Source organism: Phytophthora sojae (genome assembly GCF_000149755.1).
Source record: "Phytophthora sojae unplaced genomic scaffold PHYSOscaffold_10, whole genome shotgun sequence".
NCBI classification, from domain to species: domain Eukaryota; phylum Oomycota; class Peronosporomycetes; order Peronosporales; family Peronosporaceae; genus Phytophthora; species Phytophthora sojae.
This window is the reverse complement of record NW_009258124.1, coordinates 1,660,339-1,679,539: the sequence shown is the minus strand read 5'-3', so window position 1 is coordinate 1,679,539 and position 19,201 is coordinate 1,660,339. Positions and strand designations below refer to the sequence as shown.

The following is a 19,201-nucleotide window of genomic DNA, read 5'->3' as shown; positions in this document are numbered from 1 at the left end:
AAATGTAAAGCAACCCGAGCTTTGCAAACAATTCACTCTACGAAAGACCGCTCGCAGCAATCCACCACTCGACTTTCCGCAAAAGACTATTGAATCCGCAATTCAAAGCGGTATTCGAGTTTCTTGTTGCAGCTCAACACGTGTTGCTAATCGTACCAAGCATTACCGATTCGACTTCCAGCATTAGATCCCGGTTCGGCAGCAAAACAAAACAGCAACCAACATTGACAATCATTCTCTCATGTTCTCACGCTCGCAGCGATCCACTTGCAACTTTCCGCAAAAGTTTAACAGATCCGCAAAAGTGGAGTAGGTTCACAGAAAATAATCTCCTGGCAGAACTTGGACAAACTCAGCTCTTCCGATGCCTCACTGTGTTTTATACGCAACAATTACAGTGCTTCCTCATGAACATCGCTGACTTCCACAATATTGAGGAGCGCCTGTGTTGTTGATGGCAAATGCCGAAGTGAGTTGATTAAAGTTACCAAAGTTGTCCTACTTGTCCTTCTCAACTCTACTCCCCTCTTCTCCTTCTTGTTGTCCTCTTGTGTCTGCTTGTGCAATCACCGCTTGCTGCACAGTCGAACCAACCAAGTTGACCATCCCGAAGATTAGCCAATAGGAAGCGTTCCAGGACGGTTCAGGGTGAACCGTGCCAACGGTTCAGGTACGGAACGGAGCCGTACTTAGCGGTGCACTTGAACACTCCCACTCACAGCTACGGTACGGTGACCTTCTCCTTGATCCCGCTAGCGTCCCGCAAGTGCTTGAGCGTCTTCGTCCCGAGCGCCTTCGTCAGCATGTCCGTCAGTTGCTGCTTCGTCTCGACGTAGTCCACCTTGACCGTTCCGCGTTCCACCTTCTCGCGGATGAAGTGGTGTCGAATGTCCACATGCTTCGTCCTAGCATGGTACCCAGCGTTCTGGACCAGCGCGATCGCTCCTTGGTTGTCTTCCCAAAGCTGCGTCGCGTCCACTCGTTCCTTGCCCATGTTCTTCAGCATCGCACGCGTCCAGAGTACCTCCTGCACGCACAGGCTCAGTGCCATGTACTCAGCTTCCGCAGAGCTGAGCGCAACCGTTCTCTGGAACTTGGACTTGAACACTACGGGAGCGTTCCCGATCATCACCACGAATCCCGACACGGAACGCCTGTCGTCAATGTTGCTTCCTCAATCGGCGTCCGTGAACGCTTCAACCGTGATGCTGTCGTCGCCACCTTGGTACACGATACCGTACTCCCGGGTTGTCTTCAAGTAGCGTAGCACGCGAATGGCAGCTCGCCAATGCTGCAGACCGGGGTTCTCCAGGAATCGCGACAACTGGGTCACCACGTACGCGATGTCCGGTCTGGTGCATGTCGTGATGTACAGCAGACATCCGATCAGGGAACGGTACGGCCGTGACTTTATCTCAGTACGCTCTTCATCCGTTCCGGGCGACTGCGTCTTAGTCAGCTTCAGGCCCGACGTGCACGGGTTGTCCACAGGCTTAGCGTTCCGCTGGCCGAACCGTTCCGCCACGTCGTCAATGTACCTCGTCTGCTTGATCATGAGCGTCCGAGCGTTCTTGTTGTGATCGATCTCCATACCCAAGATGAACTTCGCCGTGCCGAGCTCCTTCATCTTGAACGCGTTCTTCAAAGCGTTCTTCACCTCACAAACCTCACCACTCGTCTTCGCAGCGATGATCATGTCGTCGACGTACAGACACACGTAAATGAAGCCGTTCCTGGAACGCTTGACGTAGACACACTGGTCCGCCCCGCAGCTCTTGAAACCGTTCCCCAAGAACACGCGGTGGATGGTCTTGTTCCACGCACTGGTCGCCTGCTTCAGGCCGTAGATAGCCTTGTTCAGCTGGCACACGTAGTTCGCAGCGTTCTCAATACCAAATGGCACCTCCATGTACACACGGTCCGTCAGCTCACTGTTCAGGAACGCTGTGTCCGCGTCCAACTGCTCCATCACGTATGCGTCTGCCACGCACACTGCCAGCACGACCCGGATCGAATTCATGTTCGCGACCGGGGAGTACGTCTCGAAAAAGTCGACACCGTACTTCTGCTTGAAACCCTTCGCAACCAACCGTGCCTTGTACCGGATCACGCGACCGTTCTCGTCACGCTTCTTGGCAAACACCCACCGGCTACCAATCGTACGCGTATGCGTTCCACGTCGTACCAGCGTCCACGTTCCGTTCCGTTCGTGCGAGAGCAACTCCGTGTCCATTGCATCCCGCCAGGCATCTGCCTCTTCGCTAGCAATGGCCTGCGCATACGTTGCCGGGACATCCGTTCCATCGTCGATCCTGGCCACGTACGCCAGTGCAGCCTCCGCAATGAGACCGTCCTCGTCGATCCTGGGTCGCTTCGGGGACGGCGGCCCATCACTCCCTTCCGACTTGCGTTCCTCGCCATCTTCATCGTCACCGTTCCCCAAGAGAAACACCGGTTCACGGGATCTGCTTGTCCGTTCCGGCTCGGGGTGGAACACCAGGTGGTCGTCTGGAACGCTTGAGGTGGAGGCCGGTACGCAGTCAACTCCAATCCAGTGGCAGCTGGGCGTTCCGGTGCCGGCAGCTGCAGTACCTCCTGCTCTGGCTCAGCCTCATCCATCTCGACGTCTGGAACGGGTTCCTCAACAGCTTCCATGGGTTCGTCCTCGACCGGTTGCCGTTCCACCTCGATAGGAACGGTTGGCACATCTCCGTCCTTGGTCACATGGATGACCGTTCCATGCTGCGGCGAGTGCGTATCATAGATTCCGCCCACCTCGCGCTGGCCCAGCTTGACCGACCGTGACACCTTGACCTTGGACGCATCCATGTCGTATACACGGTACCCCTTAGCGTTCTCCGCATACCCGAGGAACATGCACCTAAAGCTCTTGGGCTCGAGCTTCGTCCTCTTCGCATCGTCAATGTGAGCGTACCCCGGTGAGCCGAACACACGCAGATGATCCATCCGTGGCTTCACCTTGAAGCTGACCTCGTACGGCGTCACATCCGAGCGTTCCGTGTTCGTGGAACGGATGATCACGTACACCGCCGTGCTCACAGCCTTCGCCCACCATTCCGTCGACACGCCCTTGTAGTGTAACATACCGCGTGCCTTCTCCATGATCGTCCGGCTCATGCGTTCCGCAACTCCGTTCTGCTGCGGGCTGTAGGGCACCGTTCGCTGATGCATGATACCGTTCCGGCGACAGAGATCCGTGACCGTCTTGTTCACGAACTCCGTTCCATTGTCCGAGCGCAGGCACTTCAAGCGTTCTCCCCATTGGTTCTCGTAGAACGCCTTGAACTCCTTCAGCTTGTCGGCCACTTCGCTCTTCTTCTTCATGAAGTACGCCACGACATACCTTGAGTAGTCGTCCACGAACGTCAGCACGTACTTCGCACCACCCTTGGAGACCGTTCTCACCGGCCCCATCACATCCGTGTGGACTAGTTCCAACACACGCGATGTCTTCGTCGTCGACCGTGCCGGGAACGATGTCACGGCCTGCTTCCCCTTCATGCATCCGCCGCACAAGGTCTTGATGCTACGCCCCACGGTTGGCAAACCGTTCGTAGCACGCTGAGTCTTGGCCATACCGTTCTCGCTCGGGTGGCCCATGCGAGCGTGCCAAAGCTCCCACTGCGGCGTATTCCACGAACCGTGTCGACTCCTGCTCGCAGTCGAGCACAAACGCCTTGCCAATCTTCTTGCCCATCGCGACCGCGCTGGTGTTCCCCCAGATGACACACGAGGAACGCTGGAACTCAACGCTCAGACCGCGTTCCGCAAGCTTCCCTACCAACAGCAACCGTCTGTCGAGTCCCGGAATGTACAGCACGTCCTTCATTGTGATGCGTTTCCCGTCCATCCCGGTCAGCTTGACCGTTCCTCGCCCGACGACCGGCAGCTGCTTTCCGTCGGCGATAGTCACCTGCATGCCAGTGACCGTTACATCCATTTCAAAGAGGTCGTCACGACGCGGGGTCATGTGGGATGACGCCCCGCTATCGATCAGCCACCCGGCGAGGCGTTCCTCACCCACGGCGAACACGGTGTCGTTCCCAGCGCTACCGTTCTTGCCCGGGCAGTCCCGCTTCATGTGGCCCACCTGGTCGCACTGAAAGCACTTGCCCTTGAAGGCACCGTTCTTCTTCGGACCGTTCCCCTTGCGACCGTTTCCACGACCGCCCTTGAACCGGCCAGCGCTCCCGTTGGCGCGGAACGCTTTCTCCGTAGTGGAATCCTTCTTCTCGAGCCGTTCAAACTCCTTCAACAGCTTCTCCTTCACGTCGTTCAACGTGACATCCTTGGCGTTCTCCAGGATGGATGCGATCAGCTCGTACTCCGACGGTAGGCTACTCAGCAGCACCACGAGCTGCCGTGCCTCGTCGACCGGTTCTCCCATCGTCTGCAGCCCAACGATCAGTTCGTCGAACGCGTCCAGATGCTTGGCCATCGACGTTCCAGAGTCCATCTTGAACTCGTGCAGACGCCTGGTCATGGCGACACGGTTGTGCAGCGTGGTACGGTTGTAGTACTCCCTCAGAGTGTTCCACGCCTGCATGGCACGCGTCGCGGAACGGATCTTCGTCTGGTGCTGGATCTCCACACCCTGCGCGATGATGCCCAACGCCTTCGCGTCGTTCACGAGCCACGCCTCCGTGATCTCATTCTCCGCCTTGACGACATCCACATGCGCAAGCAGCCCCTTCCGGGCCAGCGTCATGCGCATGTTGTACTCCCAGTGGAAGTAGTTCCCACTGCCCAGGAGGACTTCGGCGCGCTTGGTCGTCATGTCTTGAGCGGAGCGTTCTTGGTCGAGCGTTCTTGCGGCGAGCGTCCTTGCGGCTGTTAACCTATCGAGGAACGCCTGTGTTGTTGATGGCAAATGCCGAAGTGAGTTGATTAAAGTTACCAAAGTTGTCCTACTTGTCCTTCTCAACTCTACTCCCCTCTTCTCCTTCTTGTTGTCCTCTTGTGTCTGCTTGTGCAATCACCGCTTGCTGCACAGTCGAACCAACCAAGTTGACCATCCCGAAGATTAGCCAATAGGAAGCGTTCCAGGACGGTTCAGGGTGAACCGTGCCAACGGTTCAGGTACGGAACGGAACCGTACTTAGCGGTGCACTTCAACACACAACTCCATTTCTCCCACTGAATTAGCAATCTGTTCATCTACCCAAGTCAGTCCGGAGTACATCTATGGGCGCACCACAAGACTCTACACGTTTCCTCTCCAAAATCAAGCCGATCAAATTTGCTAACAGCACTGCCTTCATTTCGGATGGATGCTTACACAAAGCATGGCGCCAACACGCATCTCGATGCATGATCTCCTTTTGTAGCGCCAACTTATACCATAACTTCTGATCGTGAATAAGATGTACTTGTGAAGCCTCAAACGCTGTCCTCAACTCAATGACGCAAAATAAGCTTGCCAACTTGCCTTCGCTCCACCCGGGATAAATACACAAAACCAAAATCAAAACGTGTTCTCAGTCTAAATCATCTTGTCGACATCGACGATGGAGCGTCGGGAGCCTCGGCACTCAACGCACAATCAGCAGTCTCAGTGCAAGATACAACTCGAACCACCATCGATCCAAATCAGGTAACGTTACATCGCTTGCTGGTGCCTTAGTAGCCGCAGCCACCTTCTGCAGAACAGCATTCATTCATACTCGTCTGACTGGGCCTTCATATCACCTTACCAACATTCAAACGCTGCATCTGCCACTATCCGCAAACCCAACTCTTACAAGAGCAACATAAGGACGTGCCTTGAGTACTCAACAACAAGCACCCGACACGGGTTCATCCACTCGCGCGCAGCGATAACTTTTCCTCGGTGCTGTAGTCTGCGTACACCGGTCGCTGGAGCACCAATCGTCAATATTCACTTTCACCTTCCTTCTGCTGGCAGCACCAGCACCTCGAACCCACGCAGGATCCTCATTAATAGCCGATGATACTCTCACAGGAACAACATACAGACATATAACGTGTACTCGTCCACATGATCCAGCTTTACAGACACAAGACCCTTGAATCGTACTCAGCGATCATATCCCACCATGCAAACGTGTTACGTCCGATGTATACACCCGTGGGAAACCACATTCGCGCCACCTTGCTTCCTACTAACACCTTTCCACCGCTCACGGTACCAGTAACTCAAATGCACGCGAAATTCAATCATCACTTGCAACTGCATACCCACAAGCGCTCATGCTTTGGGCTCATAACCTACGAGACTCTCAGTCCCATGGAGCACCTTGGAATCCTGTCCGTCGACCGCATCGAGGAGCAGGAGAGCTTCAGTAACAAAGCTACAAGTAGATTGATCATAAAACAGGAGCGACTTGCTTGGTGTGGGTCATATTGGGATATGTTTATTCTTTCAAGTGTTGTTGTAGGGGAAAGCTCCGCAAGCAGTAAAACCCCCGTGGACTCTTTCCGACTACATTGGCTACAGCCAATCACAACAACTGCACGCATGCAGGAGTCATTCTCAGAAACCCTCGGGTCTCTTCGAGTAGTCGTAGTCCTCAACCACCACTCCATTACTCAGTCACAGACAACACGCAGTTGCTGCAGACTAAGTTATTCTCGAAATCACACTTGATTTCTCGTAGCTCGTTAGCACCCATCCGTGGTGTTAACTTACAACACACTGCTGGTTTCACGCGCATTTCCAGAGCATAAAGTATTCCTCCACCCCATTCAGCTGGATCGTCCAGCTAATCAAACCGATGCTTCGGTGGTCGCAACGAGATCCACCACCAGCTCAGGCCTCTTCAACGCTTGCTTGCTGGGACGGCCCTCAAATCCAAGTCGAAGCAGAAACACGCAGCACATGGACGTCGTGCATGTGCTGCGTGCATTGCACGTACGAACGTACCCCTCCGACCGACGGACTGACTGACAGCCGGACGCCACACTGGACCATACAATATCCAAATCAACCGTGATAGAAACGGCCAGAACCGGGACGAACCCTCCCTTAGAAACGAGCAGGAACGAAATTAACAAAGCGTAACCCCGCAATAATCTGCCGCTCCTGTCGCACTCGCGTACAGCATGAATGCACACGGGCGACCGTCCGCCGGCCACGCTTGATACTGACTGCTCCCGCCGGCCGGCCATCCCGGAGGCGCGGAGATGCAAGCTCGCCTCGGCCCATGACCATTCTGCATTTCACCAGCTACTGGTCAAGCAACAACACCAACCACCCCACCATCAACTACCAACGCAAATCGACATGGCTCCACTGCCGTCCGCAGCAATGGCCACGCCCAACGTGGCATCTATCGCTGCCACCACCGCTGCCGCTCAGCCGTCCGACGACGCGGCCGACAAGGTCGAGTGCGGCTACGCCGTGATGCCCACGACCCCCAAGGCCATGCCGTTCGCCGCCCTCGCCTCCAGCGGCGCAAAGCCGCAGGGCCTGGCCCGCTTCGCCGTGCAGAGCGTGCACGTGCGCGAGTGCTTCGCCGAGTTCCTCGGCACCTTCGTCATGATCGTCTTCGGCATGGGCGTCAACAACCAAGTGACCAACTCGCAGGACGCCAACGGCACGTGGCTCAGCATCAACATGTGCTGGGGCATCGGCGTGCTCATCGGCGTGTACTGCTCCGAGGGCATCAGCGGCGCCAACCTCAACACGGCTGTGACGTTGGCGCACTGCGTCTACGGCCGCCTGCCGTGGTGGAAGGCGCCGGGCTACATGCTGTCGCAGCTGCTGGGCGCCTTCTGCGGCGCCTTCGTCATCTACGTCATGCAGTACCAGAACCTCAACGTCATCGACCCGCAGCGCGAGACTACGCAGAGCAGCTTCGCCACGTACCCTAGCGACACCATCTCCAACTACACGGCCTTCTACACGGAGTTCGTGGGCACGGCCATGCTGGTGCTCAGCATCTACGCCATCACGGACAAGCGCAACCGCGCGGCCGGCCCCGTGGGCGCACCCTTCGCCTTCGCCCTCATGATCATGGCGCTCGGCATGGCCTTCGGCATGAACACGGGCTACGCCGTCAACCCGGCGCGCGACCTAGGTCCTCGCATCTTCACGGCCATCGCCGGCTGGGGATCGAAGGTCTTCACGACGCGCAACTACTACTTCTGGATCCCACTCGTGGCCGATTCTCTGGGCGGCGTGTGCGGCGCGGGTCTGTACCGCGCGTTGGTGGAGATCCACCACCCGCAGCCGCAGTCTCCGCTGCTGTAGAGCGAGACTGGAACGGAGAATGGCCACTCCTCTGAAGGGTCCCTAGAACTGAGTGTATTATAGAAGTCAAGGAATAAATTATCGTATCTACTGGTCCTATTGTTTTGTTGGCGTGTATACTATCGACAGTGTTGATGGTATTTTCAGTCCACAATGCGTTCGGAATTTGGACGGGTTGTTGTTGTGTTTTGGTAGGGTTTTATGGTCATCAAGCTTACACTTTAACCGCTTCACCCAGCACTGATTGGCTAGCGACGTTGAAGTGCAAACGAAAACGACATCACTTGGCATCCCAAGCAATAGTAGTTCTACTTGCAATAGAATGCGGTACTATCTCGAGGTCCAACACCAAGAAAAACCAAAAGCTAACTTCAGCTCAATATAACATCAAAGAATCATGCGGCAACACACTACCTAGAATCGACTATCCGAGCCAGCAGATACGTATACGCTAACAATTCGTGGGTCTGATTGGGATCCAACACCACGATCGCACCTCAACGACAGCGTCCCCCTTTATGAGGGCCACTCGAGGCTCAATGGTGGTATCTGTATCCTAATGCAATTTGAATCTTTGTTGCCAGTAGAACTGTGATGCAGTATTTGACGATTGATTTCATCAGTGCGAAGGTTTTAGGAAAGAGAATAGAATCCGGAAAAGCGAGCTTACTTCGGAATGCTCATTTTTAACGTCGCTTGCGTTTTCTATTGCCTACCAGCAACAAGGATCAATTAGTCCAGTTAATTCGAAACACGCTAGCCTGCGAGCGAGATTGACAAGGTCAGACGACGACCAGATCTCGACTCCGCACTGGAAAACAATGTCACTTTTGATCCGACACCTACACTGTACAAGGCCACAGCAAACCGAATCGAAGCGAATTCTGTGCGGCTCGAAGGCTTGGTCCGTGTCATTGCAGCAGCGAGTCGTGGTCGGGTCGCGATCGTGGATACCCAACTTGTTGGGTGTCCATCGCGAGCGAGCACTCGTTGACACTCTGAGCAAGCAACCAGGCCCTCAAGTCCGGCGAGACCATGCTCGATTCTCAGCCACAAACGTAAAAATCAACGCAATGGCACGGCGCCGTGCTGTTCGTATTTGAAAATCATTTTAATCAGTGGACCACGCATATTAATCTACGGACCACTCTCGGCAATACTGTAAGTGTTATAGATACCGCCGACAAGCACCGCAGCTTTCTTACCTCTGCCTTAGTCTTAATAAACGGCACGCTCTAACGTGTATTCCCATGGAGCAGGGCATATCATAGGTATATCCTTGTCTATCAGCCCACGAATCGGTAAATCTTCCGCCCAGTACGCGAAAAACAAGCGCTAATACCCCCAATAAACCATTCGAATCAGGCGATTCGCAACTACTGACAATTTATCCGTCGTCATAGCTTCGGCAGCTCAACCTTCGTCAAAGCTGCCTCCCTACACTGAAACAATCTAACCCATTAATCAACAGCTTGCGAGAAAACATGAAGTCTATTGCGTGGTGGTACAGTCTATGAGGCAACCGGTAGTCTACTGCTGCGGCTGCGGGTGGTGCATCTCCACCATGACGCGGTACAGCCCCGCGCCCGCCACGCCGCCGCACAGCGGAGCCACGATGGGGATCCAGAAGTAGTGGTTGCGCAACGTGAAGACCTTGGTGCCCCAGCCCGCCAAACAAGTGAACAGACGCGGGCCGAAGTCGCGCGCAGGGTTGATGGCGTAGCCCGTGTTCATGCCGAAGGCCATGCCGAGCGCCCAGATGAGCAGGCAGAAGGCGAACGGAGAGCCGACGGGGCCCGCCGACTTGTTGCGCTTGTCCGTGATGGCGTACACGCCCAGCACCAGCATGGCCGTGCCCACGAACTCCGTGTAGAAGGCCGTGTAGTTGGAGATGTTGTCGCTAGGGTACGTGGACCAGCTTCCCTGCGTCGTCTCGCGGTTCGGGTCGACGACGTTCAAGTTCTGGTACTGCATGACGTAGATGACGAAGGCGCCGCAGAAGGCGCCCAGCAGCTGCGACAGCATGTAGCCCGGCGCCTTCCACCACGGCAGGCGGCCGTAGACGCAGTGCGCCAACGTCACAGCCGTGTTGAGGTTGGCGCCGCTGATGCCCTCGGAGCAGTAGACGCCGATGAGCACGGCCACGCCCCAGCACATGTTGATGCTGAGCCACGTGCCGTTCTTCTCCTCGGAGTTGACGACCTGGTTGTTCACGCCCATGCCGAAGACGATCATGACGAAGGTGCCGAGGAACTCGGCCAGGCACTCGCGCATGTGCACGCTCTGCACGGCGTAGCGCGACGGGGCCTTGCCGTGCGAGGCGGAGCCGGCCTTGGGCGTGCTCGGCGCGTCGACGTATCCGGTCTCGACCTTGTCGACCAGCTCGTCGTAGGAGACGGCGGCGATGTTCGTGTCTTGCTTGGAAGCCATGGCGACGGAGTCGGTTTGGTTGTTGTTGTTGTTGTTGTTGGCGGTGGTGATGTGGACTGCAGAGCACTACAGTACTCGCGGTCTGTGGAGCGAGCGAGCGAGTGAGTGAGTGAGTGAGTGGAGGACTTGACCAGTTGCTGGTGAAATGCAGAATGGTACTCTTGCGCCTGCGAGTGCCTGCCGCGAAGGACACCGTTGCTGGTCGATCGCAATGCTACGTGCGCCGGTGGATTAATCTTGATTCGTTTTTCTGCTTGGGGTGACGTTCGGTTTCGGCGCGTGTCTTTAGGATGGGGATGACGGTGCAGAGGACTAATACGGCCCTTGGCTGTGGAGATTGATTAAAACCGGTGGGCTGCCGCGATACGCCGCCGATTTGAGGTGGTTCAGATCGATCGGAGCGAGAGGCCCTGTGGAGCCTTCACAGCGGGTGCACCACACAGTGCTGTCGCTCGCCCGCTGGGCCAGGCATTGGGTATGATGCGGCGGCGGCCTAATCTGCGAGGCGGCGACCATACCGGCCCGCCGCGGGGCCCGTGTCGCTGCAGCGAAAAAGGATACCGTATGACGAGCGCATCCGCGAGAGTGGCATCGGTCCGTGCCTTGCTTCAGTTTCTGAGCAAGCAACGTGCGGCGCTGGCGCCCTCTCTTGCGCACGCGCAGCGTCTACGCGCTTGTTTAACTTGACTAGAGCCTCGAGTCTCGAGCCTCGGTCCGAGGCCCTCGGATCGCGAGCCGTGCTCGGTCGGCCTGTGCATGGGCATGTATATCTTGAAGCGCCGTATGGCTATTAATACTCTTTGGATCCCGAGACTGACATGCTCGGCAAATGGCCATGGAGGCAAGCAAGCGCCGATTAGCTGGCACACCGCGATGAGCTGAGGTGGTTCCAGCGTTGCTGGCAAGGATTCGCGTGCTGACAGCTCCGTCTCATTGCGCTGGATCCAGTCGATTGAGGGCCGGTTCAGATGTTACCATGACGAGGAGCACCGCCTGCTCAGAAGCGGTCACCAAGACGCATCAAGGCCAATGGTGGTGCTGGCCCGGTGCCGGTGCTGTTTCCAGGCGCCATCAAGGTACTGAGAGCTTGGGTCGTACTAGATGACAATGCTTAGATTCCAAAAAGGTAGAGCTGTGTACGAGAGTGCGGTGTGTTGCAATTGATGACGGTAGAAATCCAAATAATCTATTGCACTGGTTACAATCTATAAAATAGCGAGCGCAAGCACTCGCTGCGCTGTGATGGAGGCGCTAGCTGCGCGCTGTGGTTTTCTCGGTTCTCCCCGCTTCTCGCTCACATTCGGACCGCTCGTTCAAAGCAGCGGGCCCCGCGGGTGGTGGATCTCAACTAACAGGCGGTACAGACCCGCGCCGCACACGCCGCCCAGCGAATCGGCCACGATCGGGATCCAGAAGTAGTAGTGACGCAGCGTGAAGACCTTCGATCCCCAGCCGGCGATGGCCGTGAAGATGCGCGGGCCCAGGTCACGCGCCGGGTTGACGGCGTAGCCCGTGTTCATGCCGAAGGCCATGCCGAGCGCCATGATCATGAGGGCGAACGCGAAGGCGTTGCCGTACTTGCCGGCGGGGCGGTTCTTGGTGTCCGTGATGGCGTAGATGCTCATGACGAGCATGGCCGTGCCGACGAACTCGGTGTAGAAGGCCGTGTAGTTGGAGATGTTGTCCCGCGGGTACGTGGCGAAGCTGCTCTGCGTGGTCTCGCGGTTGGGGTCGATCTCGTTCAGGTTCTGCCACTGCATGACCCAAATGCAAAAGGCGCCGCAGAAGGCCCCCAGGAGCTGCGAGATCATGTAACCCGGAGCCTTCCACCACGGCAGGCGGCCGTAGACGCAGTGCGCGAGCGTGACGGCGGTGTTGAGGTTGGCGCCGCTAATGCCTTCGGAGCAGTAGACGCCGATCATGACGCCGATGCCCCAGCAAATGTTGATGCTGAGCCACGTGCCCTTCTCGAGCTCCGAGTTGGTCACTTGGTTGTTAACGCCCACGCCGAAGAGGATCATGACGAAGGTGCCGAGGAACTCGGCGAAGCACTCGCGCAGGTGCACGCTCTCGACGGCGAAGCGGGCGAGGCCCCGCGGCGTGTCCTCGTTGGGGTAGAGCGGAGTGGTGGCCTTGGGCGTGGTGGGCATGCCGGCGTAGCCGCTCTCGACCTTGTCGGCCAGGTCGTCGAAGCCCTGGACTTGGCAGGCGGGCGACACGCCGGCGGTCTGGTTGGACGGGGTCGGAGCCATGGCGGCGGCAAGGTTTCACTTGGGAGGCGGTTGGCTGGCAGAAGCGGAGGCTTGGCCAGTAGCTGGTGAAAAGCGGAATGACACTTGCTCGGGTGTGGCTTTCGTCCGGGTGAGCGGTGCTGGGGCAGTGGATAGTGGCGCTGTCGAGTGAGCTAGATCAGCGGGTTGTTGCCGGCTGCGAATTAATTTCTGTTGATGCGTGGTCGCGGCACCTGACCGGGTACGAACCACTCGGACCAAAGCGGTTTCTTGCTAGGGAGTTTCGAATCAGCTTACGATGGCGATCAAAGCTGCCGTTGGGCGGCGTGGGCCGGCGCGGGATAAGGCCGATATGTTGTTTGTGGTGAGTGGATTTACTAAAATACTTAACGCGCAGTAGTTGTGCTTCTGGTGAACGTTGTGTTTGGTTTAACATTAGTTGTTGCAGCTCCAGTTACCTTTGTCGAGCGAGAAATGCCTGCGTTCGGATCGTATTTGAGTGACTGCACTCCGACAACAACTGCGCTATCCATCGCAGCCATGGTGTCTCTGACAGGCGTGGCTGACCGAACTGAACCCCACTCTGACTGCTTCAGCCTCGCGATCCAACACGGATCCGTTTACAAAAATCAAAGATCCGAGCGCGAGAAACACGCGAGTTCCACTTCAACCTAGACAAGCAACCTACCTATGGACGATACGCTACTAGATACTTCGAGCAGCGCTCTGCAACCTGCATTCTCATCGTTCTAGCGGATGGAAGTCTCGGGGGGAAAGCCACACCCGAGCAAGTGTCATTCCGCTTTTCACCAGCTACTGGCCAAGCCTCCGCTTCTGCCAGCCAACCGCCTCCCAAGTGAAACCTTGCCGCCGCCATGGCTCCGACCCCGTCCAACCAGACCGCCGGCGTGTCGCCCGCCTGCCAAGTCCAGGGCTTCGACGACCTGGCCGACAAGGTCGAGAGCGGCTACGCCGGCATGCCCACCACGCCCAAGGCCACCACTCCGCTCTACCCCAACGAGGACACGCCGCGGGGCCTCGCCCGCTTCGCCGTCGAGAGCGTGCACCTGCGCGAGTGCTTCGCCGAGTTCCTCGGCACCTTCGTCATGATCCTCTTCGGCATGGGCGTTAACAACCAAGTGACCAACTCGGAGCTCGAGAAGGGCACGTGGCTCAGCATCAACATTTGCTGGGGCATCGGCGTCATGATCGGCGTCTACTGCTCCGAAGGCATTAGCGGCGCCAACCTCAACACCGCCGTCACGCTCGCGCACTGCGTCTACGGCCGCCTGCCGTGGTGGAAGGCTCCGGGTTACATGATCTCGCAGCTCCTGGGGGCCTTCTGCGGCGCCTTTTGCATTTGGGTCATGCAGTGGCAGAACCTGAACGAGATCGACCCCAACCGCGAGACCACGCAGAGCAGCTTCGCCACGTACCCGCGGGACAACATCTCCAACTACACGGCCTTCTACACCGAGTTCGTCGGCACGGCCATGCTCGTCATGAGCATCTACGCCATCACGGACACCAAGAACCGCCCCGCCGGCAAGTACGGCAACGCCTTCGCGTTCGCCCTCATGATCATGGCGCTCGGCATGGCCTTCGGCATGAACACGGGCTACGCCGTCAACCCGGCGCGTGACCTGGGCCCGCGCATCTTCACGGCCATCGCCGGCTGGGGATCGAAGGTCTTCACGCTGCGTCACTACTACTTCTGGATCCCGATCGTGGCCGATTCGCTGGGCGGCGTGTGCGGCGCGGGTCTGTACCGCCTGTTAGTTGAGATCCACCACCCGCGGGGCCCGCTGCTTTGAACGAGCGGTCCGAATGTGAGCGAGAAGCGGGGAGAACCGAGAAAACCACAGCGCGCAGCTAGCGCCTCCATCACAGCGCAGCGAGTGCTTGCGCTCGCTATTTTATAGATTGTAACCAGTGCAATAGATTATTTGGATTTCTACCGTCATCAATTGCAACACACCGCACTCTCGTACACAGCTCTACCTTTTTGGAATCTAAGCATTGTCATCTAGTACGACCCAAGCTCTCAGTACCTTGATGGCGCCTGGAAACAGCACCGGCACCGGGCCAGCACCACCATTGGCCTTGATGCGTCTTGGTGACCGCTTCTGAGCAGGCGGTGCTCCTCGTCATGGTAACATCTGAACCGGCCCTCAATCGACTGGATCCAGCGCAATGAGACGGAGCTGTCAGCACGCGAATCCTTGCCAGCAACGCTGGAACCACCTCAGCTCATCGCGGTGTGCCAGCTAATCGGCGCTTGCTTGCCTCCATGGCCATTTGCCGAGCATGTCAGTCTCGGGATCCAAAGAGTATTAATAGCCATACGGCGCTTCAAGATATACATGCCCATGCACAGGCCGACCGAGCACGGCTCGCGATCCGAGGGCCTCGGACCGAGGCTCGAGACTCGAGGCTCTAGTCAAGTTAAACAAGCGCGTAGACGCTGCGCGTGCGCAAGAGAGGGCGCCAGCGCCGCACGTTGCTTGCTCAGAAACTGAAGCAAGGCACGGACCGATGCCACTCTCGCGGATGCGCTCGTCATACGGTATCCTTTTTCGCTGCAGCGACACGGGCCCCGCGGCGGGCCGGTATGGTCGCCGCCTCGCAGATTAGGCCGCCGCCGCATCATACCCAATGCCTGGCCCAGCGGGCGAGCGACAGCACTGTGTGGTGCACCCGCTGTGAAGGCTCCACAGGGCCTCTCGCTCCGATCGATCTGAACCACCTCAAATCGGCGGCGTATCGCGGCAGCCCACCGGTTTTAATCAATCTCCACAGCCAAGGGCCGTATTAGTCCTCTGCACCGTGCCCGTGCGAGCAAGCAGGGCAGCGGCGGCCTTTTCGGCGGTGGTAGCGGCGGTAGCGATGGATGGCGCGTGATGCACGTACAGTCAGTACAAGGAGATTCATCTGCCGGTAGGCGTGGGGAGCTGTTTCTAGCTCGACGCCACCGCAACAGCCCGGTCAGTAGCTCGCCATTGAGACCAAGACCAAGTGACGTGAGCCGGCGTGGCTAAGACTGCGATCAAACTTGCCAGGCTGCCGCCCACCAGAACGAAACGATTGGCAAGAAACTCGTTCTTAGGCCGCCGGGGCGTTACCGCAGTATTGAGGTAGCGTTTCAGCGAGTACAATCTGCCTGTGGTGAGTCAGCCCCGGGCTCGTGGCGCGATGGCCAAGTACACGCGCTGCTTTTCGAGCTGCCTCACATGTGACGGGGCTGTATGTGAGAAAGTCCGTTGCGGGCGAGCCGAGCCCAGCTCGACCAAGCCGACATATGCCTGGATTCGGCTCGTCGCCCATCCCCATCCTAAAGACACGCGCCGAAACCGAACGTCACCCCAAGCAGAAAAACGAATCAAGATTAATCCACCGGCGCACGTAGCATTGCGATCGACCAGCAACGGTGTCCTTCGCGGCAGACACTCGCAGGCGCAAGAGTACCATTCTGCATTTCACCAGCAACTGGTCAAGTCCTCCACTCACTCACTCACTCACTCGCTCGCTCGCTCCACAGACCGCGAGTACTGTAGTGCTCTGCAGTCCACATCACCACCGCCAACAACAACAACAACAACAACCAAACCGACTCCGTCGCCATGGCTTCCAAGCAAGACACGAACATCGCCGCCGTCTCCTACGACGAGCTGGTCGACAAGGTCGAGACCGGATACGTCGACGCGCCGAGCACGCCCAAGGCCGGCTCCGCCTCGCACGGCAAGGCCCCGTCGCGCTACGCCGTGCAGAGCGTGCACATGCGCGAGTGCCTGGCCGAGTTCCTCGGCACCTTCGTCATGATCGTCTTCGGCATGGGCGTGAACAACCAGGTCGTCAACTCCGAGGAGAAGAACGGCACGTGGCTCAGCATCAACATGTGCTGGGGCGTGGCCGTGCTCATCGGCGTCTACTGCTCCGAGGGCATCAGCGGCGCCAACCTCAACACGGCTGTGACGTTGGCGCACTGCGTCTACGGCCGCCTGCCGTGGTGGAAGGCGCCGGGCTACATGGTCTCGCAGGTGCTGGGCGCCTTCTGCGGCGCCTTCGTCATCTACGTCATGCAGTACCAGAACTTGAACGTCGTCGACCCGAACCGCGAGACGACGCAGGGAAGCTGGTCCACGTACCCTAGCGACAACATCTCCAACTACACGGCCTTCTACACGGAGTTCGTGGGCACGGCCATGCTGGTGCTGGGCGTGTACGCCATCACGGACAAGCGCAACAAGTCGGCGGGCCCCGTCGGCTCTCCGTTCGCCTTCTGCCTGCTCATCTGGGCGCTCGGCATGGCCTTCGGCATGAACACGGGCTACGCCATCAACCCTGCGCGCGACTTCGGCCCGCGTCTGTTCACTTGTTTGGCGGGCTGGGGCACCAAGGTCTTCACGTTGCGCAACCACTACTTCTGGATCCCCATCGTGGCTCCGCTGTGCGGCGGCGTGGCGGGCGCGGGGCTGTACCGCGTCATGGTGGAGATGCACCACCCGCAGCCGCAGCAGTAGACTACCGGTTGCCTCATAGACTGTACCACCACGCAATAGACTTCATGTTTTCTCGCAAGCTGTTGATTAATGGGTTAGATTGTTTCAGTGTAGGGAGGCAGCTTTGACGAAGGTTGAGCTGCCGAAGCTATGACGACGGATAAATTGTCAGTAGTTGCGAATCGCCTGATTCGAATGGTTTATTGGGGGTATTAGCGCTTGTTTTTCGCGTACTGGGCGGAAGATTTACCGATTCGTGGGCTGATAGACAAGGATATACCTATGATATGCCCTGCTCCATGGGAATACACGTTAGAGCGTGCCGTTTATTAAGACTAAGGCAGAGGTAAGAAAGCTGCGGTGCTTGTCGGCGGTATCTATAACACTTACAGTATTGCCGAGAGTGGTCCGTAGATTAATATGCGTGGTCCACTGATTAAAATGATTTTCAAATACGAACAGCACGGCGCCGTGCCATTGCGTTGATTTTTACGTTTGTGGCTGAGAATCGAGCATGGTCTCGCCGGACTTGAGGGCCTGGTTGCTTGCTCAGAGTGTCAACGAGTGCTCGCTCGCGATGGACACCCAACAAGTTGGGTATCCACGATCGCGACCCGACCACGACTCGCTGCTGCAATGACACGGACCAAGCCTTCGAGCCGCACAGAATTCGCTTCGATTCGGTTTGCTGTGGCCTTGTACAGTGTAGGTGTCGGATCAAAAGTGACATTGTTTTCCAGTGCGGAGTCGAGATCTGGTCGTCGTCTGACCTTGTCAATCTCGCTCGCAGGCTAGCGTGTTTCGAATTAACTGGACTAATTGAACCTTGTTGCTGGTAGGCAATAGAAAACGCAAGCGACGTTAAAAATGAGCATTCCGAAGGAAGCTCGCTTTTCCGGATTCTATTCTCTTTCCTAAAACCTTCGCACTGATGAAATCAATCGTCAAATACTGCATCACAGTTCTACTGGCAACAAAGATTCAAATTGACATTAGGATACAGATAGCTGTCACTCTTACTGTACTTGTTGCCGGAGGGCGTCATTGGCAATGACACATTGCACGCCGTGCGGTGCGTGGACGTTAAACCAACGGACTCAACGGCAGCCCAAGCAATCGTTGCTGGAAACTACTTGAATCATGCAGTACCAGTTGTCATATCTCCGAGGCAGCGGTGCATGTATGGCACAGAGAAGATATGAAGTTGGCCTTCGTGTCCTCTTAAAGGAGGAAGCGGTGAAACGGTGAATGGTCGACCTTTACGTTTGATCCCAAGGTGCGTATTTTCGAGATACAATTGAGCAAATATCAGCGATCTACAAAGTGGTTTACAATATCCATAATTTTGAAAACAACAGCACTTGAATATCGACCTACATTCAACGCACTGCCGATACTGCGTGTAGTGCGCTGTTACTGAGCTCGTACATGTAGTGAATGGGTGCAACTGGTAAACACTCGGTCGCTGCAAGCAGCAACTGATGGCCACCGTGACGAAGTCTTCGCATCCTCTGCGGACTGAGGCAGGGCTGACTGGCGCACAGCTGGCAGCATAGACATCGGCGAAGCGCCATCACTGAGATGCCGGGCGTGAATTAACAAGCAAATCCGGGCTCGATGCTCCGGCTCGGCTCGAGCCGGGTTGGGCCAAGCCGGATTGTGAGTCCCGCCCGAGCCCGGCTCGATAGACACGCACAAACGCACGCAGTGGAACTCGATTCCACAAAGTAATCGGCAATGAATTACTTAAGTAATCTCCACGCGGGACCGAGTTTGCTTGCACAGACATTCGCAGCGGGCGAGTCGAA

At 57.0% G+C, this 19,201-nt stretch overlaps 5 protein-coding genes across 5 annotated transcripts; 3 read left to right on the top strand and 2 right to left on the bottom strand.

The window, feature by feature from the left end:
• Positions 1-7,264: 7,264 nt before the first annotated feature.
• Positions 7,265-8,330, top strand: PHYSODRAFT_549764 (hypothetical protein; the record flags this gene model as incomplete). Its single annotated transcript, XM_009537444.1, has 1 exon — positions 7,265-8,330. The coding sequence occupies one exon, from the start codon at positions 7,265-7,267 to the stop codon at positions 8,231-8,233; it is 969 nt and encodes a 322-aa protein (XP_009535739.1). The 3' UTR covers positions 8,234-8,330.
• Positions 8,331-9,755: 1,425 nt separating this feature from the next.
• PHYSODRAFT_288686 (hypothetical protein) lies at positions 9,756-10,407 on the bottom strand. Its single transcript, XM_009537443.1, has one exon. It carries the CDS (start codon positions 10,388-10,390, stop codon positions 9,764-9,766), a length of 627 nt encoding a protein of 208 aa, XP_009535738.1. The 5' UTR covers positions 10,391-10,407; the 3' UTR covers positions 9,756-9,763.
• A 1,587-nt stretch (positions 10,408-11,994) lies between these two features.
• Positions 11,995-12,915, bottom strand: PHYSODRAFT_452243 (hypothetical protein; the record flags this gene model as incomplete). Its single annotated transcript, XM_009537442.1, has 1 exon — positions 11,995-12,915. A coding segment is annotated over one exon (921 nt), but the record flags the coding sequence as incomplete, so codon positions are not given.
• An 854-nt stretch (positions 12,916-13,769) lies between these two features.
• On the top strand, positions 13,770-14,690 carry PHYSODRAFT_451744 (hypothetical protein; the record flags this gene model as incomplete). Its single annotated transcript, XM_009537441.1, has 1 exon — positions 13,770-14,690. A coding segment is annotated over one exon (921 nt), but the record flags the coding sequence as incomplete, so codon positions are not given.
• Positions 14,691-16,770: 2,080 nt separating this feature from the next.
• On the top strand, positions 16,771-17,422 carry PHYSODRAFT_288684 (hypothetical protein). The gene has a single exon (XM_009537440.1). It carries the CDS (start codon positions 16,788-16,790, stop codon positions 17,412-17,414), a length of 627 nt encoding a protein of 208 aa, XP_009535735.1. The 5' UTR covers positions 16,771-16,787; the 3' UTR covers positions 17,415-17,422.
• Positions 17,423-19,201: the final 1,779 nt, after the last annotated feature.

Bases quoted from the DNA above. Each gene is read 5' to 3' on its own strand.
- PHYSODRAFT_288686 (XM_009537443.1), bottom strand. From the start codon at position 10,390: ATGTGCTGGGGCGTGGCCGTGCTCATCGGCGTCTACTGCTCCGAGGGC.
- PHYSODRAFT_288684 (XM_009537440.1), top strand. From the start codon at position 16,788: ATGTGCTGGGGCGTGGCCGTGCTCATCGGCGTCTACTGCTCCGAGGGC.